We start from the raw sequence: 25,751 nt of genomic DNA, 5'->3' as shown, positions 1-25,751 counted from the left end.
AAGAGAACGAACTGCTCCTCCAGGACCTCAAACCGGCGGTGGTTACGGCAGAGCATAAACTGTCCGATATCCTTACCCGACTGGCGACGCTGGAGAGAAGGGCGGAGGATTCCGAAAGTCGCAACCGCAGGAACAACGTACAGGTAGTGGGCCTGCCGGAGAAAATCGAGGGGGACGATGCAGTGGCGTATATGGAGAACTGGTTCAGATCCACCGTGGCTCCTGAAGGCTTGTCTCCGTTCTTTTCGATTGAAAGGGCGACTAGGGTCCCGTCTCGCCCACCCATGCAGGGTCGCCCCCCCCAGACCGATGGTGGCCAGTCTCCTGCATTTCAAAGACCGTGACTTATTAATACAAAGGGCGAGATCTGCGGGACCCTTCCAAGTGGACAATAGCTCGGTCACACTCTTCCCGGACTATACACAGGAAGTTCAGAGGAGCAGGGCTACGTTCCTAGCGGTCAAGAAGGAACTGAGAGAGGAGGGTATACAATACTCGCTACTCTTTCCAGCTAGACTGAGTGATCCTGGACGGCGCGACCCAATTTTTCCACACCCCTGATGAGGCTTGGTCGTGGCTGGAATTGTACAGAGCAGGAACTGACCGTCAGCACAAAGGTGGGAAGGAGAAAAAGAGGCCAGTTCAGGTCCGAAAGTCTCAGCGGATCCGTAAACGTGACAGACTCAAGCAGGCGATGAGAGAAGACCTGCTGGCGGCAGAAAGGAAGGAAGCGCTAGCTGCAACGGCGAATATCACGGGGTCGCAGCGGGGGGAGTTGGAGGAGAATTCGGACTCGGAGGGCGGAGGAGGAAAATCAGGAGGAGAAATCTCTGAAGCTGACAGCTCTGCAGGACCGATGGTCACACCACAGACAGCAGATGGACTATTTAATGAATAATATGGGGGAGTGGTGCTGGCCCTCCATTGGAGTACTTTTATCCGGATGGTTGGCATTTGGCAGGTACTCTGTTGTCACTTTCATGTGGGATCATGGGCGAGGGTTGACCAGCCCCGGGTCGGTACTGAAGCACCCCCTACTGCCCTTAAGGCCTCCTGTGGTGACTGCCACAGGATAGTAAATTACGTGTGATGATACAGGTTTGGATGGGGGCTAAAGCAGTGCTCTTAGGTCCTGTCCTGGGGAGTGGGGTTGGGGATGTTTGTTGGGGTGTTTTGGGGGGGGGGGGGATATTGCTGCAACGTTGGGGGGGTGAGGGTGACACTGTTGAGGTGGAGGAGGGATGGCAGCGATGGGGTCGTTACCTGATTTGAAGTGCCTTACATGGAATGTTCGTGGACTCAGGACTATGTCAAAGAGGTACAAGGTGCACGCCTATCTGGTGAGGAGGGGTGTTCAAATTGCTATGTTGCAGGAAACTCATTTAACCAAACAGGAATGTGATGCATTGCAGAAAAGGTGGCGTGGCCATGTGTTTGGTACCTCTTATTCAGCGTATGCAAGGGGGGTGCTGATATGGATTAGGGCGGGGATCCCTTTTCAGGTCACGAGTCAATTGGTGGACCCTCGGGGTCGGTTTGTGGCAGTGGAGGGGAGGCTATATGGCCGTGAGGTGGTCTTGTGTGGTGTTTATGCCCCCAATGTTGATCAGGCCCGATATTTTGATGTTCTCACGGGCTCGCTGGCCCACTTCCTGGCAGGCCCCATTATACTGGGAGGAGACTTTAATTCAATCACCGATATAGCGTGGGATAGATCACACCCGCCACTGGCCGACTCCCCGGTGCATAAACTGTCAGAGCGTAGGAGGGACTGGCAAGAGCGGTGGGGCCTGTTGGATGTGTGGAGAACACAACATCCTAACGTTAGGGATTACTCCTTTTACGCGGCACTGCACACCCTACATGTCAGAATAGATTCCATACTGTGTAGCGCCCCCATAGCAGCCATGGTGACACACACTGAATACCTTGCTAGGACCATTTCGGACCACAATCCCTTGCTGATGGCGGTAAGGTGGCAGAGGGCGAGGTCTGCGATTCCAACATGGAGGCTGCGGCCGGATACTTTAGAGGACGTGGTGTTTGGTGATAGGGTCAACCAGAGTATAGCGCATTATTTCAGTGAGAACGAGGGCTCGGCCGCCACGAGATCGATACAGTGGGACGCAATGAAAGTGGTGGTGAGGGGCGTATGCCTGGGCGGCTTCTCGAATGTACGGAAGACTGTCCTAGCGGATCTGGAGAAGGCGGAATGTGTGCTGAGAGAGATTGAGCGTTGCAGGCCTGAGCAGCCTGATCTGCAGGACCGATTGCTGGAAGCGAAGGAGGGGGTGGAGAGAGAAACGGAGAGACTGCGATGCTACGACTATAAGCTATACCTCACAAGAGTCCATGCGGAAAGGGATAAGGTGGGCACACTGCTTGCGAAACTTGCCAACCCGGAACCACGGAGTGGCCCGATTATGTGTATCAGAACCGACACGGGGAGGTGGTTCACTCTCCAACGGCGATAATGCAGCGCTTTCAGTCGTACTATACGGGCCTCTATGATACTCAGTTGGAGGCAGGGCCCTCCGACATAAGTGACTATTTAAGTACGGTGCAGCTCCCGATGCTAGATGAGGGGACGGCGAAGGACTTGGGCGGCCCGATCTCCTTAATGGAGATCCGTGGGGCTATTAAACAGATGGCCAGAAACAAGACGCCTGGGGTAGATGGCCTGCCAATTGAGTTTTATGCGAAGTACGTTGATGTATTGGTGCCTAGGCTACTGGCTGTGTACTCGGAGGCGGTAACTCTGGGGCGCCTCCCCGCCTCCATGAGGGAGGCTCTGGTGGTGCCGCTTCTGAAGCCAGGTAAGGATGCGCTGGAGGTGACATCATACAGACCCCTCTCTATGCTGACGGTGGACTACAAGATCTTGAGCCGTATTTTGGCCACTAGACTACTGCCTCACATGACCATGCTGGTACACGATGACCAAGCAGGGTTTATCCCTACTAGAAACACGGCCACTAACACCCGCAGGCTGATCCGTATACAGCAGGGTGCCTTGCGCTCGGACTCTGCGTCAGCTGTCTTGTCAGTGGATATTGAGAAGGCCTTTGATAGCCTTGAATGGTGTTACCTAGATGGGGTACTGGAGAAGTTCGGACTGGGTGAAGGGTTTGGACGTTGGACGAAAGTTCTCTATTCCTCTGCCACCGCTAGGGTGCGATTGGGGTCCCTCATATCATCCGCTTATCCGGTACGCAGAGGAACTAGGCAGGGATGCTCGCTCTCTCCCCTTCTGTTCGCTCTCGCGATGGAACCACTGGCGGCGCAGGCCAGGATGGGGGGAGTCCTTTCCCGGAATCCACTATAGAGGGAGTACTCACTACATCTCGTTGTATGCTGACGACCTGTTGCTATATTTGGAGGACACGGAGGCGGCTTTAAGTGGGGCCATGAGGCTGCACTGCTCCTTCGGCGGGTTGTCGGGACTTAAGGTGAACTGGGCTAAGACTTGTGTTTTCCCGCTGAGACCGGAAGTCCAAAGCCCTCCTCTTGCAGTAGACGTGATCTGGGCGGACAGATGCTTTACATACCTGGGAGTCCGGATCTATCATGAGGCGGCGAGCCTCCTAGAGGGCAATATAGGGCGGTGTATCAGAGGATTGCGTGGCTGCATGTCCTTCTGGGCCTCCCTCCCTTTGTCGGTGCAGGGTAGAGTGGCATTGTTAAAGATGGTAGCTCTCCCTCGGCTGCTGTATTACTTTAGAACATTGCCTGTCTGGATCCCACAGCGGATCTTTAGGGACCTGAGATCGTTGGTTATTGAGTTCCTCTGGGGGCGAGGCAGGCGTAGGGTGGCGCTGCACACAATGAACAGACCCAAACTGGAGGGAGGGATGGCAGTGCCGGATTTCGAACTATACTACCTGGCAGCTCAGCTCCAGGTTCTGACGCAGAATGTCGCTAGGGAATTTAGGGGCCCTGATTGGATTCGTGGGACGGGTATCCAGAGGCACGTCCTCTCCTATATAGTTATGCAACAGAGACAGGCAATAAGTGAGCTCACCTTAGAGGAAAAAACCCTCCGGTTGTGCTGGAATAGGAGCCTGAAGCGTGCACGGGTTGTGCGACCTTATGCCCCGGAGAGATCCCTATCGGGATGCTGACGGCGCTGCCGCACGGTGGAGATTGGTCTCCGCTGCTGGACTGGGAGGAGCTGGGCCTACAAGTCGTAGGTGATTTGTTTGTGGAGGGAGTAATGGCCCCGTTTGAGGTGCTGCAGGAGCAATTTGGCCTCCCAGATGGGGGTTATCTTCTGCATGCGGCGATCTCTGCAGCGATGCAAAAACACTGGAAGGTGGGACTGATGGAGCCGGATACGACCATGGCTTGCCAGTACGTGGTGATGGCCGCGGGTACGATCAAGGCGGTAACCTGTCTCCAATCACGGATGCTGAATGAAGGGCTAGAACTGCTCACGGCGCTGAAGGCCAGCTGGGAGGAAAGTATAGGCAGGCCTATTCCGGATGCAGAATGGGGCCACATTATAGCACGGACATGAAAGGGTAGTAGGAATGCTAGGTTCCAACAGGTGCATTTTTTCCTTTTGCATAGAGCTTATCTGACCCCGGGGAGGCTCCGCCGGCACTTTCAAGTGCAGGACGCGGCATGCCCGAGGTGTTCGGCGCCAGAAGCTGAACTGGATCATATGATGTGGGACTGCCCAAAGCTGGGTACGTACTGGCCTGAGGTGGGTGCACTTCTGAACACGATCACGGATAGGGAAGTGGAATTTGATAAGGCTGCTTGCCTCTTGCTTTGGTTTCCTCACACAGCGAAGACGAAAGTAACGAGCAAATTCATTGATCTGGGGCTCATGCTGGCCCAGAGGGAGGTTACGTGGCGCTGGAAAACCAGGGAAGGCCCGGCGGTGAGGAGATGGACGAATGAGTTGGTGAAATGGTCGAGGTGCGAGAGTATACTGAGAATGCGGCAGGCCACCAGAATGGGGAATGAGAGGAGCCTGGAGACGGCTAGGGCTTGGGAGACGATTGTGCAGGCCTTGTGTGATTATTTGATAGGAGATGAGGAGGAGGGACTTTCGGAACCTGAGGTTCCATGAGACCAGAGGCACGAACACTTACTCATTAGTGATGGCGCGCCATTCTGTCCGAAACCCACAACCACAACCCACGTCAGCAGCTATTAGGGGGAGGGGGTATAGGGGAGTTCTTTGACCACCCTGGTAGGCATAGGAACAGAGGTAGTAATGGGTAGGGGACATGGAATGTCGAAATACTAGTGTATTAGCGAGACCCTGCTCCGAAGATTCAGTGGTCCAAGTGTTGCTTACATGGTAAGAACGGCTCCTCCAGGGAGTGTCTAGGGGGAGGGGGGGGGGGGGTTGTTGAGGGGAAACAAAAAGCGGATGCATCATTATGTTGTTGACCAGAAACCCCTCTGTATTATGCTAGGAGACCTTTGTTGGACTTTGCAGTTGTGCCGCCCGGCCTCCGGGATGTGGGCTGATGGGCTGTGTACAACCCTGAGAATGTATGGTACCTTGTATTGAGGGGGTGATGATGGTTTAATTCCCCGGTGTTTTGTCCATAATTCTGCAATAAAAAAAAAATTCAAAAAAAAAATAGGTATCCTGGTTCCCAGGGTATCTGCGGGTGGGGTGGCTCTCCAACCTTGTCTTCCACTGGGTTTCTTTAGGTTCCTCTGGGAAGGGTCTCTTTAAAATCGCAACCGCGACTTACCCATTGACTTGAATTGAGCACACGGTCGTGTTCCCCCCCTGCACACGGCCTCAGTGAGATTCCTGGTTAATTACTTCGAATGGTTCTTTGGGTCCATAGCACTCCTACATTTTCTGGGTATAGTCTTGACTCGAGTCATGATTCGCACACCACTATATTAGTATATGGTTTGGACTCCCCCTGGCACCACTGTAATTGTGCTACTTACCTGTTTTACTTTGAAAGTATTGTGCGCATTGTGTACATCTCCAGGTAGGAGATATTTGTATGTGTTAATGAGTGTCTAATAATAAGTACATATTTTAATAAATACATTGTGTGGTTCTTATTCACCTAATCTATACCAATAAGATTACGTTCTGGTAAAACGAGCTGCGTTACACTCCTAGACGAAGCCTGAAGGCTGCTCTTCACAGCTACCACTTAAGAGCACTTTCGAAGTTGTCTAAGACCACTAAAATCACCATAAAGGTTGCCTGGATGAGTTCAGGGTGCCCACTTACGTAAGTGTGCCCACTACACTAAGCCAGCCTCCTACAACTCTAAAACCAGGTAAACTGGGTTTAATGCAGGCTTCCGCAGTTGCCCAATCCGAAGGATTTTTGTAAAATAACTAAATGTCCGTCACTTGCTCACATTTGTGTATAAAATTAAGGAAGCTTTTCGAAAGAAGTATTGCTCTTTGTTGCCACTCTCCATGCTTCCCAACTCCTGATGAAACTGCATTTGTCTATCCAGCATGCCCTTTTATCCACGATATTAGTAACATAGGTGTCGTTTTAATCCACCCTGCTCTCAGAAGGCTTTGAGGGGGCCACTGTGTGTTTCTCAGTGATCAGTCAGAAACCATATCAAACTGCCCCTGGTTGCTGCGTAGTAGTCAAATGCCTTTTTATTACATAAGTAGCTCTCCTGAGAAGTATTGCAGTAGCTGTGGCAAGCACACATTGCTCGCATGCAGCTGGATCCAAATACGAATGGTTGCAGGGTAAGTAAACAAGAAAGGGAGACTGGTGAGTAAATAGAGGCGCAGTGGGCAGAGTGAGCAAGGAAAAGAGTAAAGAAGGAATGATGGAATGGGCCCACACAGCTGCAAGGTTAAGACAGCACAGGCAAGGCGGTGCTCGGCGCTGGGGTACATCACAATTCTACTGTGAAAGAGATAGTGTCACCAAGTCTTAATTCATGTGACTGATGCAGGCGAACAGCACAAAACTATTTGTCTCTCACCACTGCCATATGTGCAGCACAGGGGATCAGACAAGAGATAAGCGCAGGGTCAATGAAGCACCACTAATAAAAAAGTTAACATCGGCTACAGCATTCTCTCACTGATAAAGGGACATCCTATCATATGAGGCCTTAATGCTTCTATCAAAGTAGAGTATGACTAAATTATTTAGTTCTGCCGCATAAAAAAATAGTTTACAAAGACCAACTATTGCAAATATTAATTAAAGCATCTATGTAATATCAGTGACAGATTCAGATACGAGGGACATCCCATCGAGGTAATGCATGATGGGACCTTTTAAATAAACCAATGGCTGAAGAAGGCTGACCCACAGCCCCTTTCTGTACATTTTGTGTGTTACATTGTGCTGATGTTAAGTCCAGAAAAACAGCAAAAGGGGTCTTATATGACGTAAAAAATATGCATGAACTTTTAATAAATGAGCTTTACAGTATATTAAAAGGAAGAATGACAATCACTCATTTTACCGGTTGCTTTTATTTTTGTATGCAATGTAATGTTGAGGCACGTTGCTTGTGACACTTTATAGAAGACATTGTTAACCACTGTCCATAGATAAATCCTTTTGGCTTTTAAATACTGGCAAGGAAAAACCAAGGATGTCAAAGATTATGCTTTTCTTTTCGAGAAATAAACATATTTACATCTATGTGGATGCAGGAGGAGAATTTATAAATTTGCCATTCTACGCAATATCGCATTGCTACTGTCGCTTTAATAAGTCTGTTGGGATAGTCAAGGGACACAGAAAATTATAAATTACACTGAGTTCACACATAAGCCAGTTACATAAAAACTAGCTTAGAACCGACAAATGAAAAATCAATGTAAATATGATTCTTCTCAGAGAACATATGCAAGTGGCAAAAATAATTTGCATCTACATTTTTAACGTACAATGCCTCCAGACAGAATGCACATACTGTATTGTAGTTCATGTGCATGATCAAAACACATCACTCAAAAAAATCAAATTTCAAAGCTTGATGTTCTAATACATTTTTTAGGTATGGGTTAAAATAAGGAAAACTAAGTCCTCTGTAGTCCTTCGTTTTGACCTGAAATACACTGAATCCTATCTCTCAACTGAACCCTAGGGCTTTACATTGACACAAATTTGTTATCTAAGTTGTTGCAATAAATACTTAAAATCCATACTAAATGTCTTACATATTTGATCTGCTTAAAAACACAGAAAACAATCAATTAAAAACCTGTAAAACATTAAACAGTGAAAAACCCTTTCATTTAAATTACCTTTTTAAGCTAAAACAACCAACAAAATGTTCACCAAGTGTCTTGGAATTGGTAACTGCCGACCCGGGAGAAACCCGAATCTGGAATTTTGTACAATGTGAAAATATACGAAAGTTGCTAAATACTTTGGTCACACTAATTTTCAGATAGTTATGTTTCAAATACGTTAGAATTTATTTTTGTATACTTTTTTTTATAAAACTATTCTTACAGCCATTTGAACTACAGTATCACTCATTTTGTGAGTGGCAAAATCTTATTTCACAGGCCACCCATTTTTGAGAACAATATAAACAAACTCAAAAAAGTTTATTTGTCAATGTGCAATTTTTTTTTTTTTTTACATTTCAGAATTTATGTACAACATCATAAAACCTAGTATACAAATGTTGCTAGTCCTGATCCCTTGCACAGATGGTACATCAGTTAACGGCTTCAACTGGCTCCGGATTACATCCGTTAATGAACCGCAGACATCAACTGTGTAGTCTTCAGCCAATAACAGTACTCACTGGGTATCATACTGGGCCATTAACGGACGCATCTCCTGATATGAGCAGATGATCAATTCTGAAAATAAAACCAGATTTGAATTTACAAACACATAAATAGCTTTCCCTTAAGTTTCTTTTTTTTAATAAAAATTTTATTAGTATTTTTTCCAAGATATCCAATAAATGTTTACAGCACACTTATATACATTATAACGTTTTCTAGTCATGCCACAGATATTTTACAAATTAATTCATTGCACAAGAAGAAAAGAGAAAATAAAAAAAAAATACATAAATAAAACAGAAAAAAAAAAGATTTTAAGTTTATGATTTATAGTTTAACAAGTATTGACTGCATCACCATTGGTCCCCTGCCTGTTAGTCATCCCATTTTTCCAGTTAGCTATAGGTTGCCATATCTTCCTACCCAGGATTCTAGCTCTTCTTCCCTTTCTATCATATATTGCTTTTTCTAAATTATAGGTAGACAGTAGCCTAGCAATCCAAGTTTGGAAGGTTGGTGGTACCCTATCAAGTCATGATGTTGCTATACAAATACGCAGAACTGCAGTGACCATAAACATAAACTCTGTGGGAATATTGACTGTCCCACACGATACCCCCAGCAGTATTAGCTCGTCTGAGAGCTTAGTTTTTAAGCCCAGTGATCCATCCATGAAATGCTCTATTTCCCTTTTTAAGGAGTACAATTGTGGGCATTGTGCGAACATGTGAACAATATCTGCATTCGTTGAGTCACAGCGCGGGCAAGTTATTCCCGTGTTGCCTCCCCATTGTGCAATCCTAGCCGGGGTGTGGTAAAGTGAATACAAGGTCTTGTTGTGCTGCGACTGTAGGGTTGCTGAGCATAGTATTGTACAGCCCAAGTCTAAGGACAACTGAAATCCGTCTGGCTGTAGCCCCACTTTGTCAGCCCACTTCGAGGCAAATTTACCCCTATCGTCACTTCTATAAGCATACATTTCTGCGTATAGCTGCCGAATTGTACAATGTGTACAACGTTCTACATAATCCATTACACGACATGTACCAAAGCCCAGTGCTCCCCCCTGTTTCTTTAAGAGATAGCTTCTTATTTGAAGGTATTTAAAGAAGCTGTTTCTCGCTACCTTAAACTTTGCTTGAAGCTCCTGGAACTGCAGGATACCACCCTGTTGATTCATAAGATCCCCAAACTTCTTGATCCCCTTGTTATGCCAATCCCTCATAACCATATCCCTAAAAATATCCCCAGGTAGGGAATGATTTGTGTACATCCGTGTATAACTGTTAACCCTGCCTAGACCCATTTTTTTTGTGATCACCTTCCAGATTTTGTACGCAGCTTGTAAAGTCTTGAATCTTGTGTGTTTAAAGTAACTAAAATCAATTGTGTTAAAAAACCCGTTTTTAGCCCCGTCCCCCAACAGTGCAGTATATACATTAGTGTATCCAGATAAACCATCCCCTTGGTCTATTCCCTCTCTCCCAATTAAGCCCTGGAAATACTGTATAGCCACAGCCCAATAATAGAGCCTAAAATCAGGTGCACCCCAGCCCCCTTCTTCCCTAGGAAGTGTGAGGTGTCGATAGGCCCTCCTGGTCTTCCCCTGTGCCCAGATAAATTTGTTTACTATTGACTATTTTATTAAACCATAAGTGATCAAAATAAAGTGGAATTGCCCTAAATAAATACAAACATTTTGGGAATGTAATCATTTTTATCACGTTTATGCGTCCCATCAGAGTCAGATGCAGGTTATGTATTCTCTCAGTATTTTCCTTTACTTTATTCAATAGTGGTCTCATGTTAATTTCTACTAAACTGTCTAAATCTGCCGTAACTTTTATGCCCAAGTATGCTGCTTCCTCTACCACTCTAATATCTTGATGTATCATGACACTATTCTGTACTATTTGTGTTTTTTCCTTATTAATCCGGTATCCTGAGATTGCTCCAAAGATTGATGCTTCCTTCTCTATCTCCTGGAGAGCCCTTTCTGGATTATTTGTAATCATGGCGACATCGTCCGCATATGCAAATACTTTGTAGCTTTTAGCATGTAATATAACTGGGGCAATCATATAATTCATTTCGAGTTTACGCAAGATAGGATCAATGTATAGGGCGAAGAGGAGCGGCGATGCTGGGCATCCCAGACGTGTCCCGCGTTTAATCTGCACTGCCTCAGTGTAGCCTTTGTTAATTCTTATTCTGGCGGTAGGATCTAAGTATAGTGCCTGTATCGCCCTGATATATCCGCTACCAATACCAAACCACTCCATTACCCCCCACAGATAGCCCCAGGAGACCCTGTCAAAGGCCTTCTCTGCATCCAGGAATATAGCCGCGACAGGGTCTCCTGCAGCCCCCATAGCATCTAAGATGGTGATCATTTGTCTAGTGTGCTGAGTGGTCCCCTTCCCTGGGATAAACCCGTGCTGTGTTGAGCTGACCTTACTTAGTCTTTGTGCAAGTGTCTTTGAATACATTTTTGCGTCCGCATTCATCAATGTGATCGGTCGATAGGACCCTGGTTCTAGCGGGGGTTTGTTCTTCTTAAGTATCACAATGATATCTGCCCCTGCCCATGATTGTGGAACTGAATTCCCTATCTGTGCCTGAATGAGAGTTTCATACATGTCTTTCCCCAATAAATCCCAAAAGGTTTTATAGAATTCTGCTGGGATTTGGTCCGGACCTGTAGCTTTCCCTGAGGGAAGATTTTTTACTGCTTCCTGGACCTCCTGTAATGTGAATGTAAGATCTAGTTTTTCCTTCTACTCATCCTGTAGCGCTACATGTGGAATATCTCTCAAATACTCCATAATTTCCAAATTTGTGGTGCTATTAGTTTGCTGATAGAGTAGCGTAAAAATTCCTAAAAACCTCTTGCACCTCTTCTACCTTGTTAACTACTCCTCCCGCCCTATCATGTATTTCCTTAATCTCCCCTGCCGCAATAGTTTGTCTTGTCCGGATTGCTAGGAGATGACCTATCCTTTCGTTATACTCGTAACATTTCTCCCTTTTAGCTAGATAGTTGGCTGCCGTTCTCCTAACTATACTTTCGCTAAGCTCTACTTTATTCACCTCTAAGTTTAGTAATATATCTTCTAAAGGATCTTGATTGGAGATGGCTACAATTAATCGGTCTTCTAACTCTGCTAGAAACCCTAGCTTTCTATCTATCTCGGCTTTCTCCTTCTTATTCCTTTGTAACGTATAGCTTAGGGTCTCCCCCCTAATACCCGCCTTAAAAGCATCCCAAACAATGCCAGCTGTTGTTGAGCCTCTATTAACCTCCCAGAATTGACCGATCCACATACTCATTCTCTTCAGATAGTTTTCTTCCTTTAAAAGTCCTCTTTCAAAAGTCCAGATGTAGGGCTTTCTACCTCCTCCCCTGACTTGTGGGAGAGTTAGGACTAGTGGGTTATGGTCCGAAAGGAACTTAGGGAGCCTCCCCAGCCGACTAGGACCCACCAAAGTGCTAGATATCAAGAAGTAGTCTAATCTAGCGACCATCCTATGTGGGGCAGAATAATATGTGCTCCCTGTCCCAAGTGGGTATTTCTGGGCCCATACGTCGACTAGTGCATTGTGGTATGCCAGATTATATATAGCTTTGCAAGTTTTCTTCTTCCTTCCCCCATATATGCTCCATCCCGTCGTACCCAGACCCTTCAAACCGTTGATATTAAAATCCCCACAACAAATAATTGGTTCCGGCCACAATGGTAACTCCTGGTCTAAAAATTCAAAAGTCTCTGGATCATCATCTGTGGAGCCGTACACCGAAACAATCGTACAAAATCCTACTGCTGATTCCCCCTCAACTATAACCCATCTTCCTCCTTGATCCTCTTTTTTTCTTTTAGTTTTGAAAGCCCCCTTCTTAGCTAAAATGGCAACCCCCTTTGTCTTAGATTCTTGTCTAGTATATGCGAGTACCTCAAAGCCCATTTGGCCTAACACGTAGTTATTTTTTCCCTCTATATGCGTCTCTTGAAGACATACTATATCTAACTTCAAGATTCTTAGCATAGCAGCCACTTTCTGTCTTTTTCCCCCGTCATTTATCCCGCAAATATTTATAGAGGCGATCCTCAATGCCATCTAAATATTTTATGTTTTCCCTTACTATTATACCAAATGCTCTTCCCATCACCCCTTATGTGCAATACCTTTAGCCCGAAAACCTTGTGTCTGTGTAATTCCTCACAACGTGCTGTTTTACCCAACTTAGTCCCCTGTTCCTGTACCCTTCCCCCCCCCCACCCTCTGAGGACCCCCCCCCGCCCCTGCTACGGGCAAATAGGTCAATTATGACCTATGTGTAGCCTCTATGTTGCTGTAGTGTAGCCTCTCCCCCCTACCCTTACCTACTACATTTCCTCATTATTTTATGCTGGAAATCTACATGTATCCTATAGTGTTTTGGCTGGGCTACCCCCTCTGTTTTTCCTCCCACTGCGCTGTTCTGTAAGTTCTACTAGGAATTCCCCTGCCTTGATTTCTGAAAAAAACATCCTGGTTCGCCCCCCCATTGATAATCTTTAGCCTTGCTGGGTACAATAAGTATGCCTCAGCACCGTCTTTCTGAAAAGGAGTAATCAGTTGTCTTAGCTTCCATCTTCTTTCGACTGTTACATGACAGAAGTCCGGTCTTGAAAAAAATGTAACCCCGTCGTGTGTTTTCCTAGAGTCAGGCCTAGCTCTCTCCATGAGCTCCTGCCGAGCCAGGAAGTTCCCTAAGAACACCAGTATTGCCCTAGGTAGTGTATCTTGCTGGCCCCCTCGTTTCTTCTTCATTGTTAGTGGGAATCTGTGGGCTCGCTGGAATTCAGTCTCCCACTGCCACTGGGAGTCAGGGAAGGCTCCCTTCAATAGTTTAATTACATACCCCCTCGGATCTTGCCCTTCCACCCCTTCTTCTATACCAAGGAGTCTCACGTTATTTCGCCTCTGGCGATTTTCAAAGTCTTCAATCTTCCATTGTAGATCTTCCACAATCTTCCCCTGCTCGGCTTTAAACTCCTGCCAGTCCGTTGTTTCATCCTCCAGTCTCCCAGTGCGCTCTTCCACTTGGGTGACCCTCTCCTCCACTTCTTCGTACTTTTTATTAAGCTTTCTAACCGTTGCTTGTATCTTTTTTGTATCTCGTCTTGCTCTCCTACTTTCCATCCTGGCCTCAGATTGTATCTGTTTTAGTGTGCCGAAAATTAACTCCATTGTTACATTCTGTGGGGGAGGCCTTCCACTTGCCCCTTCCTCATACCCATTTTCCTGGTACACTCCGGAGGTGGCTGAATAGTCCCAAGATAGTTTTTGTATCATGCTGCTCGGAGGCCCCCCTCCGTTACGTCTTGCCGTGAGCTTCTTCTTTCTTTGCGTACTTTTATCCCTGGAGCTTCTAGTTGTGTCTGAATCTGCAGTGCCATCCAGGGATCTTTCCCCCTCAGAGTCGCTCATGTTAGTAGAGTCTGTCCCTTAATTAACAGTATAGAACTCGGAGGAGCCTCCTCTGGTTCCTTACTTTCCCTTAAGTTTCTATTGAAGAATTTGACAACCTTCTCGATGCACCCCAGTAGCATAACTAGACTCTTAAAAAAGAGGGGAGCAGGGACAGTGTAGATTAAGTGCAAGAAAACTGAGATGTTTGTTACTAACTTGTAATACTAGCTCTCAGTCATGTCTATTCTATTGACTTCATTAACAGAATACGGCCATGCAAGTGCCTAATCACAGAATACATATTCAAAATAATAACATTTTTATTTTATGAATAAAATAACTACATTTTAAATGTTACCCATTAATTACAACTAAAACTTTAAGCTTTTAAGGGAAAACATATGCTCCCAAAGAAACAAAGGAAAACAAGCCCTTTCCCCTTTAAGAATCTTAGAAATGCACCCATCTCCTCATGTCTAACAGGGAGTAAGCCGAAAAAGTTATTTAGTTATCTTCGGTAGCAATCTGTAAGGAAATGGCTGTCTGGTCACCGCCAAGCTATTGGACTGATACTGTAGATTTATTAATCTATTTATTTTACTATGAGGACACACAGCGGCCTAACTAGACTTGGTGACTTCGCGCTTAGCCACTCCAGTAGGTAGAGCCAAGTCGACATACACTTTAGAGTACAGGTATTGGCACCGAAGTACACTCACCACTGTGGTGGAAATCTCGGACCCTGAAAGGGAAGCACCCTATCCCTAATAATCCACTTGCAGGCAGGGGAAGAAGGGCAGGTCAGTAAGGAGTCTGCGGTAGACAGACTCTCCCAGATAAGGTGTTATCGGAGGTATGCAACTTGTTCATCTGATAAACTTCCAGCCGCAGATTCCATACCTTATAATAGATACCCAAGCAATACCTGCCCAAAGGTGGATCTGCGGACCAATTTCACAAAAGCAAGACTTGCAGGACCGAATGGTTAAAGTGCCAATCCCTCCGGAAAGGATTGTCCAGACAGTAATGTATGGTGAACGCTGCAATGAGGCCAATGTTGCTGCCAGGCAGATATCAAGGACTGGAACTCCGTGAGCTAACACAGTGATTGCATCTTTAGCTCTTGTGGAAGTAGCAAACAAACCCTCAGAGGGTTGTATCTTGGCCAAGACGGACCAGATTTTGATGCAGAGCACGAGCCATCAGGAGATTGACCACTTCTGTACAGTATAGGAAGCTGCCTCTGAATATTCTTTAGCACAGTAAGGTATAGTGTGCACAGAGTCCAGTCAATCCCCAGAGGCTTTACAGATGCTAAAGTAGTTAGTACTAAATGTGGTCTTTTGTGGTTGTGTAGTCGAGCAGTTAGGCTTATCAGAGGGCTGTGTTAAGCATTTGTTGTACACACACAGGCAAGAAATGACTACATACACTCAGTGACTAAATCAGAGACCAATTGTTGGTAAAAATATAACTTTTGTAAGTTTATTACTTAGAACCAAAAGATACTTTGTTGCAATAAAGCACAAGTTACTACTTGTGTAACGATATATCTGTAAGAGACATTAGTTAGTGATAGATTCCTTACCTTAGAATAATCCCCAGGCATCAGACTGGATCCAGAATGTTTTTTGCTTAGCAGTACCCCTCAGCGTCGGTAGGTGGTGTGCGGCTCCGTGCCAGTCACTGGCTTCGTAAGCGCCGGGATGACGTCACGGAGACTACTTAGGCGCCACCCATGCACGCCGACGTCCGTTCTGCACACAACTTTTCACGCCGAAACGCAGAACCATGCAAGATACTGACCTCTGGTGCATAAAACTAGGGCCCTAAAAGTGGATGGCCTTAACCCTAGTAAACAGTTTGCAGAACGGGGAGGATGGGTGGGGCGGTAAGGAATCTATCACCAACTAATGTCTCTTACAGATATATCGTTACACAAGTAGTAACTTGTGCATCTGAAAGAGACACGTTAGTGATAGATTCCTTACCTTAGAATAGATACCCCAGCAATACCAACCCCGGAGGTGGGTCTGCGAACAGGATTACACCAAAAAGTCACGGAGCACAGAACAGCCAAAGAAGCCGTCCCTCCAGACCTGACTGTCAAGGCAGTAGTGCTTTGTAAACGTGTGCAGCGAGACCCAGGTAGCTGCCTGACAAATGTCTTGCAAGGGAACGCCGCAACCCAAGGCAGTAGTGGCTGCAGTCCCCCTCGTCGAATGGGCACGCAACCCCACAGGAGGCTCCTTCTTGGCCAAAGAGTAGCATGCTTTGATGCACAGAACAACCCACCGGGAAATGGTCAGGTTGTGTAAAGCCCAACCTTTCTTGGCGCCCACGTAACCAACAAAGAGTTGATCATCCACCTGGAACTGCTGTGTACGCTGCAGATAGAAACCAAGTGCACATTTTGGGTCCAGAAGGTGGAGCCTCTCCTCTTCCCTGGAAGGGTGCGGAGGTGGAAAGAAGGTGGGCAAAATGATGGTCTTCCCGATGGGAAAGGGCGGAGCAACCTTTGGCAAGAAAAAAGGACGGGTCCTCAAAACCACTTTGTCTGGATAAACAGAAAGGAAAGGAGGTTTGTAAGAAAGAGCCTGGCGAACAAGTTACTTACCTTCGGTAACGATATATCTGTAAGAAACAGTAGTTAGTATTAGATTCCTTACCTTAGAATATCCCCAGGCGTCAGTCTGGATCCGGAAACTTTTGCGTAGCAGTACCCCTGCGCGTCGGTAGGCGTCGTCTGCAGGCGTCCCCTGCGGCTCTGCGTCCGTCGTTGGCGTCGTGCGCCGTGATGACGTCGCTGGAGTATATAGACGCCGCCTCCGCGCGCTGACGTCAGTTCTTTGCACATAGCTTTTCCGCGCCAGAACACGCAGAGCCACGTGAGAACCAACACTGGTGCCATTTGAAACTAGGGCCCTGAAAGGGATGTCCTTAACCCTAGGTATCAGTTCGCAGAACGGGGAGGATGGGTGGGGCGGTAAGGAATCTAATACTAACTACTGTTTCTTACAGATATATCGTTACCGAAGGTAAGTAACTTGTTCATCTGAAAGAAACAGGTTAGTATTAGATTCCTTACCTTAGAATAGATACCCCAGCAATACCAACCCCGGTGGTGGGTCTGCGAACCAATACAATCCTACACCAGAAAGTCCTGGAGGACCGAACGGCCAAAGAACCAATCCCTCCGGACTTGACTGTCCAGGCAGTAGTGCCTCGCAAAGGTGTGCAGCGAGGCCCACGTAGCCGCTTGGCAAATGTCCTGCAAAGGGACTCCCCGGCCCAGGGCAGTAGTAGCCGCCGTGGCCCGAGTGGAATGGGCCCTCAGCCCAACAGGAGGCTCCTTCCGAGCCAAAGAGTAGCACGCTTTGATGCAGAAAACGACCCACCGAGAGATGGTCCGTTTATGTACCGCCCGTCCTTTCTTCGCACCCACGTAGCCAACAAACAGTTGGTCATCCACCCGGAACTGGCGTGTGCGATCCATATAAAATGAAAGCGCACGTTTTGGGTCCAGACGATGGAGCCGCTCTTCATCCTTTGAAGGATGCGGAGGCGGGAAGAAGGAGGGTAAGGTGATGGACTGCCCGATGTGAAAAGCAGAGACTACTTTGGGCAGGAAAGAAGGCCTAGTTCTCAGAACCACCTTGTCTGGATGAATTGACATGAAAGGAGGTTTGACAGAAAGAGCCTGGAGCTCACTCACTCTCCTGGCAGAGGTGATGGCAACCAGGAAGGCCGTCTTTAAAGTCAGGAGACGGAGAGGACAGGAATGAAGTGGCTCAAAGGGAGCGCACATCAAGAAGGTCAGAACCAGGTTCAAGTCCCACTGAGGCATCACGAACGGAACATGTGGATACATGTGCGTGATGCCCTTCAAGAATCTCGTTACAATAGGAGACTTGAACAAAGAAGGTTGATCAGGCAGCCTTAGAAAGGCCGAAAGGGCAGAAAGGTAGCCCTTGATAGTGCCCAGAGCAGAGCCCTGCTGGGCAAGAGAGAAGAAAGAGAAGAACCTCGGAAAGAGGGGCAGAGAGAGGGTCCACAGCCTTTGCTGTGCACCATGCCACAAATCTGTTCCACCGGCAGGCGTATACCGACTTTGTGGAGGGACGCCTGGCTGCCAGAATCACATCACAAACCTCAGGAGGCAAGTCAAATAGCCTCAACTGTCGCCGCTCAATCTCCACGCATGGAGGTGGAGACTGGACAGGTTCGGGTGGAGGACCGTCCCCTGCTGCTGCGACAGAAGGTCCTCCTGAAGGGGCAGGCGGATCGAGGGACCGACTGACATGCTGAGTAGCTCGGGATACCAGTACCTTCGAGCCCAGTCCGGAGCCACAAGGATAACTTGGGCCCGGTCGCGCCTGATCTTCTTCAGCACTCTGGGCAGAAGTGGTATAGGCGGAAAGGCGTACAATAGACCGCAACTCCACTCGCGCCGAAAGGCGTCGCCGAGCGAGTGCCGTCTTGGAAACTCCAACGCGCAGAACTGATGACATTGCGCGTTCTCTTCTGTGGCGAATAGATCTAACCAAGGCTCTCCCCATTGCAGAAAGAGGCCTTTCGCCACGTCCGAGTTCAGACGCCATTCGTGATCCACCGAGCACCGACGGCTGAGTTTGTCCGCCCTGGCGTTCAGAGAACCTGCCAGGTGTTGAACCGTCAGAGTCACGCCCTGACGTTCCAGCCATTGCCAGAGACGCAGAGCCTCCTGGCAAAGGGTCCACGACCCCACTCCGCCCTGCTTGTTGCAGTACCACATGGCGGTGGTGTTGTCCGTGAACACCTGCACTACACTCCCGTTGACAAAGGGGAGGAATGCCTTCAGTGCTAGGCGAATCGCCCGCAGCTCCAACATGTTGATATGGAGCCGGGACTCCGCCGGAGACCAGATGCATCTGATCTCCGCCTCTCCCAAGTGGCCTCCCCAGCCCTGGAGGGACGCGTCCGTCACAACTACGTGCTCCGGTTGGGGAAGGGAGAGGGATCTGCCTCTGACCCAATCGCGGTCCGTAAGCCACCACTGCAACTGTCTCGCAGTGCCCTCCGAGATCAGGACATGGTCGGACAGGTTGCCTTGATGCTGGGCCCACTGAAACTTCAGGTCCCACTGCAGAGCCCGCATCCGCCACCGGGCGTGATGCACCAGAAGGATGCAGGAAGCCATCAGCCCCAGCAGCCGCAGCGTCAACCTGACCGAAACCCGGGAGAACGGCTGAAAGATCGGAATCAGAGCCTGTATATCCCGGACCCGCCGTTCCGGAGGATAAACCCGAAACTGCGCCGAGTTGAGAACCGCTCCGATGAAAAGGAGCTTTTGAGAGGGACACAGGTGTGATTTCGGCACATTGATGGAAAACCCCAGCTCATGCAGGAGGTCTGCCGTCATCTGAAGGTGGTGGACGACTGTCTGGGGCGAGCCCGCCTTCAACAACCAGTCGTCGAGGTAGGGGAAGACTGAAACCCCTAACCGGCGCAGATGAGCTGCGACCACCGCCATCACTTTTGTGAACACCCGTGGGGCGCTGGTAAGGCCGAATGGGAGCACGATAAACTGAAAGTGCTCGTGGCCTACCGTGAACCGCAGGTAACGTCGGTGGGCCGGCAGGACGGGGATGTGAAAATACGCATCCTGTAAGTCCAACGCCACCATCCAGTCTTGTGGGTCCAGAGCAGCCAAGACCTGAGCCAAAGTCAACATCTTGAACTTCTCCTTCCGGAGGAAGCCGTTGACGTTCCGTAGATCCAAGATAGGACGTAGGCCCCCCTTGTCCTTCTTGGGTACCAGAAAGTAGTGGGAATAGCAACCACACCCTACTTCTGGCCCAGGAACGCGCTCGATGGCCCCCCTGGCCAAGAGGGCCGTAACTTCCTCCTGCAGAAGTGTCAAGTGGTCCCCCGACACACGGTGGTTCTGCGGTGGCATGGCTGGAGGAGTGGTCTCGAAGGGGAGGGAGTAGCCCCTTCAGACGAGCTGCAGCACCCACCTGTCCGATGTGATAGTGCGCCAGCGGGAGTGGTGATGGCGAACCCTGCCACCCACTGGCGTCACATGGGCCTGAAAGCTCGGACTAGGAGGATTTGGAGGCTGATGCTGCGGGGGGAGGTGTGGACTGACCTCGCCGTTGTCCCCGACCGCCTCCACGGCGGAATCCACGGCCACCACCGCGTTGAGAAGTGTTCTGCGGCGCGTGGCTGGCAGCACGTGTGGGACCGCCCCTTCCGTGGCCACGAAAGGAGCGAAACGAACCCGTTTGCTGGCGCTGGGTCGAGAGACCCAAGGACTTGGCCGTGACCCTGGAGTCCTTGAAGCGCTCCAGCGCGTGGTCCGCTTTATCGCCAAACAGGCGACTGCCATCGAACGGCATGTCCATCAAAGTATTTTGGACATCCGGCGAAAAGTTGGCGGATCTCAGCCAGGCGTGGCGACGAATCGCCACCGTCGTGGACAACGCTCTGCCCAGCGAGTCGGTCGTATCGAGACCACACCTGATGGAATATCTTGCTGCGTCTCGGCCTTCAATCATAGCCTGGCCGAGCTTTGCCCGTACCTCCTGCGGGCATTGTGGCAGACACTCCGCGACCGTATCCCACAGAGAGTGGGTGTAGCGGCCCAAGAGGCATGCGGTGTTGCAAGACCGCAGTCCCAGACTCAGGGACGAGAAGACCTTCTTCCCATACTGGTCGTACCTCTTAGATTCCCGATCGGGCGGGGCCGACGGGAATGCGGTTTGGGAAGTCGAGGCCTGGATCACCAGACTCTCAGGGGTGGGATGGGTGGACAGGAACTTGGGGTCATCCGGACACGGACGGTGGCGTCTGGCCACGTTCCTATCAACAGGCGAACCTGAAGCGGGCCGGGACCACGTGCCCAAAAGAACGTCTGTCAAGGCTTCGTTGAACGGCAGCAGAGGCTCCTGTGGGCATGACTGCGGTTTGAAGACCTCAGTGAGGATGTTAGGCCTCACGACCGCGACGGGGAGCTCAAGGCGCAAGGCCTTGGCAGCCCTCATCAACACCACTGAATAAGTAGCCCCAGCCTCCGAGGCCACAGTAGGAGGCGAGACAAAACCAGGGTTAGGAGAATCGTCCAGACCACTGGCGTCACCCAAGTCACCTGTCCAGTCCACGTCGTACTGACACTCGCGTGACAGAGGGTCCTCAGACCCCTCCCAACCCTCTCCATAATCTGCAGTCAATGATGTAGACCGGCTCCTCGGGGTCAATGGGCCCCGTCGGCGCCGGACTCGGCGTCGGACGACGCCGGTCCGACTCCGCGTCCGGAGTAGGAGAGGGAATGGGGGTGGCGCCGCCCGGAGCCGGCGCCCCGACGCCGGCCGGAGCCGGCGTCGGAGTCCCGGCGCCGCGCGGAGGCGGCACCATGGGTTGCCCCGATGGAATCGGCGCCGGAGAGGCCGGCGGACCAGCCGGCGTCGACCCTGAAGGGCCCAGCAGCGCCGGGGCCGGAGCCGCCGGCGGCGTCGGGGCCGGAGCACCCGACGGCGTCGGGGCAGGAGCACCCGAACCGCTCGGGCCCCCGGACGGGACCACCGGGCCCGCAGGGAGTCGGGGGTACGATGACGACACCCCGACTTCTTGTGTCTCTTACCTGAGGAACCAGAGGAATGGTGACGACTCCGGGAGCGCTCGCGGTGGCTCCGCGACCGCTCCCTCGACCTCAGGCCGGACCGGGACCGCTCCTGACGCGGGGCCGACACCCGGAGCTCGAGTAGCTTGCGGGACCGCTCCCGTCTAGCCTTACTCGTCAATTTTTGGGATTGTTCAAAACTGTCTAGTAAAAAATCTTCTTCTGCCTCATCTGAATGCATGGTGACATTATGATAGATGGCAGCCCTGTTAATTAAGTGGCCAAACCCAATATTGTCTGGAGAAGAAGGTTTAGATGGATATATATGTGGGTCAGGAATATCTGGTATATCCTGTGGGTTTGGATACTCCCAGTCTGGTGAACCTGTTGGGTAGGGAAAAGGGTCATCCGGGTCTTTCCCTACCCCCATGCTATACTGATCATCAGCATCCTGAGGAGGTGTATGTTGTGGAGAATGAAGAGGAGAATTTTGAGGTGAAATTTTTAAAGGGAGAGCAGGAGAAGGAGATACAGGAGAAGAAGGGTGCATAGGAGATGTGGCAGAGTCCTTATTGACAGGCACTGGAGGCGTAGGTGCTGTATCTGACTTCCTCTTCCTGTGTGGTGTGATGGAAACATGTCCTGTTTCTGGATCTATGTGTATCCTTTTTTGCAAAGGATCAGGTCTAAAAAGCTCTTCTTGAGAAATTGCTTTCGGCGCCGATTTTTTCGGCTCCGGGCCTGGTTTTTGCTGGTCTTTAACCTTAGGAGTTGTTGTATAGTCCTTTGGCGTACTTTTCGGCACCGAAGGTATTGTTTTCGGAGTCGAGGCCTGGTTCGAGGGCTTGGAGGCATCGGAAGCAGGGTTGCTTTGTGGGTTTCGGCACCGAAGATTTTGGGGTGGAAGCAGGCTTCATTGGTTTCGGTGCCGTCTTTTGTGTAGGAGTCGACGTTTTCTGAGTTTTTTCCGGAACCAGGACTTCTTTCGCTGCCGAGAGAGCTGGTGGTATCGGCACATGCGGTTTGCTCGGTATGGAGCTACCGGAAGGCTTTAATATATTCTTTGGAGCCATGCTCGATGGCTGGGCTTTTGAAGCAATTTCTCAGTCTTGACTGGGCTCCGAAGGCAGAGTTTTGACCTTAGCCTTTGGTTTATGGGTTGGGGCTAGGGTAGGGGCAGTCGTACTCACGCGTTGACCTGATTGTATGGAGTCATCAGAGTTGTCTGCCTCAGATACGATTTAGAGTTCATCGGAATCTTCCTCTGGGACACATGGACCTTCGTTGAAGTTATTCACCGGTTCCGGTGCTGATCTCTGCATGTCGCGTCAACAGGCTCTCAGATCTCTAATGATCTTCTTGGATCGAAAGGACGCACAAGTTGTGCAGCTCGACTCGTCGTGTTCAAGTGATAAACACAGGTTAAACACCTCGTGATGGTCGCTGTGTGGAATTTTTGCTCCACACGCGGGGCATTTTTTGAATGTTGTCCTTTCCATGAGTTGTAGGCCTCACCACGTGGGTAGGCCCAACGGCCCGCGTCGATGACCAGAATCGAAGTGAGGAGGTAGAGTCTATGTATATTGAAGTTTACGTTTGTTTTTAGAAGTTTTTGGCGTCAAAGTCTTTGAAATGTAGATTTTCGAACCGGAGCGGAAAAGTTGCATCCCAACCCAGTGGCGGAAAAAAACAATCTAATGATGGAGCCGATGCCCATGCGCACTATCGTCCAAGGGAGGAGTCACCTATCTTGTGACTACAAAGACTACTTCCCAAGACGACAACAACATGCAATCATCCGAGCCCAACACCAGGTGGCGATCTAATGCAAAGTGTAGAATCTGCAGCTCATATGCCTCGAACACACACTTTCCCGAAGCCAGGCATGGTGACGAAGTGCCATTGAAGAAGCAATGGCACTACCAAGCACCTCCGAGATGTCCAGAGCGGAGCGAAGAATAAACGCCTTTGCTGGGGCAGCTGTGCGCTTTACAAACAATATAACAAGACACACATTATCATAGCTCCCGGCCATCCAACATATGGTGCCTCATATCAACAAAGGCACCCTCCTGAGAAGTGGCAGACATAAGGGTCTCCGCTGAGTCCCACAAACAAGAAGTGGCCCTAGCCAAAACACACAGCGTGTTAAGGGCATGCAAGCTGAGAGAAGTTTCTTCCGGTGCTCCCGCCGGAACTTCGGTGTCATCTGCTGGCACGCCTCACAATCAGTGGAGTCGTGGTGTTCACCCCCCCAAACACCACAAGCAGATGGGGTGAGGATGCGTCGCCGACATCTGGCACGCACAAGACTAGTACGTCTTAAAGCCCGAAGGCATTCGCACACTGTTCCCACACACACGCGAAAAAAAAGAATTACGTGACCTCGCTGAGGTCAGGTACGGGGACAATGCCTGGGCGGGTCGTGTGATGCCGTCTCCCCCCGGCACGCAGGGATGCTGTGGCAAAAAGTTTTCCGGATCCAGTCTCACGCCTGGGGATAATTCTACGTTAAGGAATCTGCGTCTAGTAGTCTCTATCAGATATTTCTATTGGCAGGTGAAAGGCGATGGCAGTGGGCTATTGACCTATTCACAGGAGCCCCTGTCCCGGGCTTGGACCAGGTTCCTAAAAGGACATAATTCAAGGCCTCATTGAATGGCAGGGTTGGGTGAGGGGGGGCGATGTTCAGAGGAGGAGACCCCTGGCTGCAAGACCTACGTCAAGATGTTGGTCTTGACTTCCACCAAAGGGAGCTGAAGGTCCAGGATCTCTGCTGCCCATCTCACCACGTTAGCATTTGAAGCTCCTTCTTCCGTAGCCACGGTAGAGGGAGAAAGCAGGCCAGAAAATAGAGAGGAATCCAGTCCACTGAGCTCATCCAATTCCTCACATGAGTCCATTTTATGTCAGGCTGGTCTTGCAAAGGATACAGTGACCCTTACAATCTTTCTCAATTCCTAGCCCTTCAAAATAAGGCTGAGGAACAGAACTAGAACCAAAGTGTGCTAACGGTTTCAGAAGGTGCCTATCCGGCTCGTCAGGGATAATAATGGGGCTGTTGGCGTCAGAAATCTCAGCAAGGGGGCCGTTGCTGAGGAAGATCACAGTGGCACGACCGGCATCTGTCATAGGGAGTATGTGGGTCATGGGTACTGGGGCCAGAGCCACCAGTGCGGCACACAATGAAGCCTCCGCTCAGCCTCTGGGACCTGAAGGCACCCAAATATGAGGCACATAGTGTCATAAAATTCTCTGAGCTTGGCAGGAGTCGCTCCGGCTCCTGGGAAGGCAGGCAAATGTGGTGGCGACCCAGGCACAGGTTCCGCAGAACGAAGCCTAAAGCATCAAGGCTCCTCCGTCGCATTAGCAGACTGACAAGGAGAAGTCAAAGCACGCTTTGACTTTTTGTGTTTCTATTGCCTCTTATCTGACCCACCGACCACTTTGAGTGGGATGAAGAGGACTTATGATTCACAGAGCTGTGCCTGGACCTTCCTCGGGACCGAGAACGAGACCGCTGGGGCCAACAAAGCGGTGCCAAGCGCTAGGCCACAAGCAGCTTTAGGGACTGATCCCTCAAAGCTTTCGGAGCCAAGCGCCCAGCAGTCGGAGCACGACTGAGTTGTGGTCACGCTCCAGGCTCCAAAGACAAATCAGGTGTGGATCAGTCAACGACATGACGCGGTGGCAGGAACTGCAAGTCTTCTTTGACATGTTGGAAAAACATACACACCAAAAGATGTTCGACAAAACGCCGAAAAAGCCTGCAAAAAATTAGAGGGTAGTTCTCTTCACAGCTCTGCGCTGGCTGGTGCGGAAAGGAAAAAACTGACATCAGCATGGTGAGATGGTGCCTATATAGGCGATATGGACGTCACAACATAGACTACGTCTAGCAGTCGACCGATGCCACATACCGGTGCGTAAGAGTATTGCTTTAAGAAAAATCTTTTGGGTCAAGTCTAAT

The 25,751-nt window shown here is 49.6% G+C and overlaps 1 protein-coding gene across 10 annotated transcripts in view; it reads right to left on the bottom strand.

Moving 5' to 3' along the window:
- Positions 1-7,430: 7,430 nt before the first annotated feature.
- PPP6R3 (protein phosphatase 6 regulatory subunit 3) overlaps positions 7,431-25,751 on the bottom strand; it is a 1,896,334-nt gene continuing 1,878,013 nt past the window's right edge. For 6 of the 10 annotated variants that reach the window (XM_078682862.1, XM_078682861.1, XM_078682859.1 and 3 more), the window contains one exon: positions 7,431-8,799. In XM_078682862.1, the coding sequence (XP_078538988.1) occupies positions 8,748-8,799 (52 nt within the window). In that variant the 3' untranslated portion in view covers positions 7,431-8,747. The remainder of the gene's footprint in view (positions 8,800-25,751) is intronic. The other 4 variants (XM_078682865.1, XM_078682867.1, XM_078682864.1 and 1 more) reach the window with 1 other exon arrangement.

The sequence above is a fragment of the Lissotriton helveticus genome, chromosome 3_1 (assembly GCF_964261635.1).
Source record: "Lissotriton helveticus chromosome 3_1, aLisHel1.1, whole genome shotgun sequence".
NCBI classification, from domain to species: Eukaryota; Metazoa; Chordata; class Amphibia; order Caudata; family Salamandridae; genus Lissotriton; species Lissotriton helveticus.
This window is presented reverse-complemented; position numbering and strand designations above follow the sequence as displayed.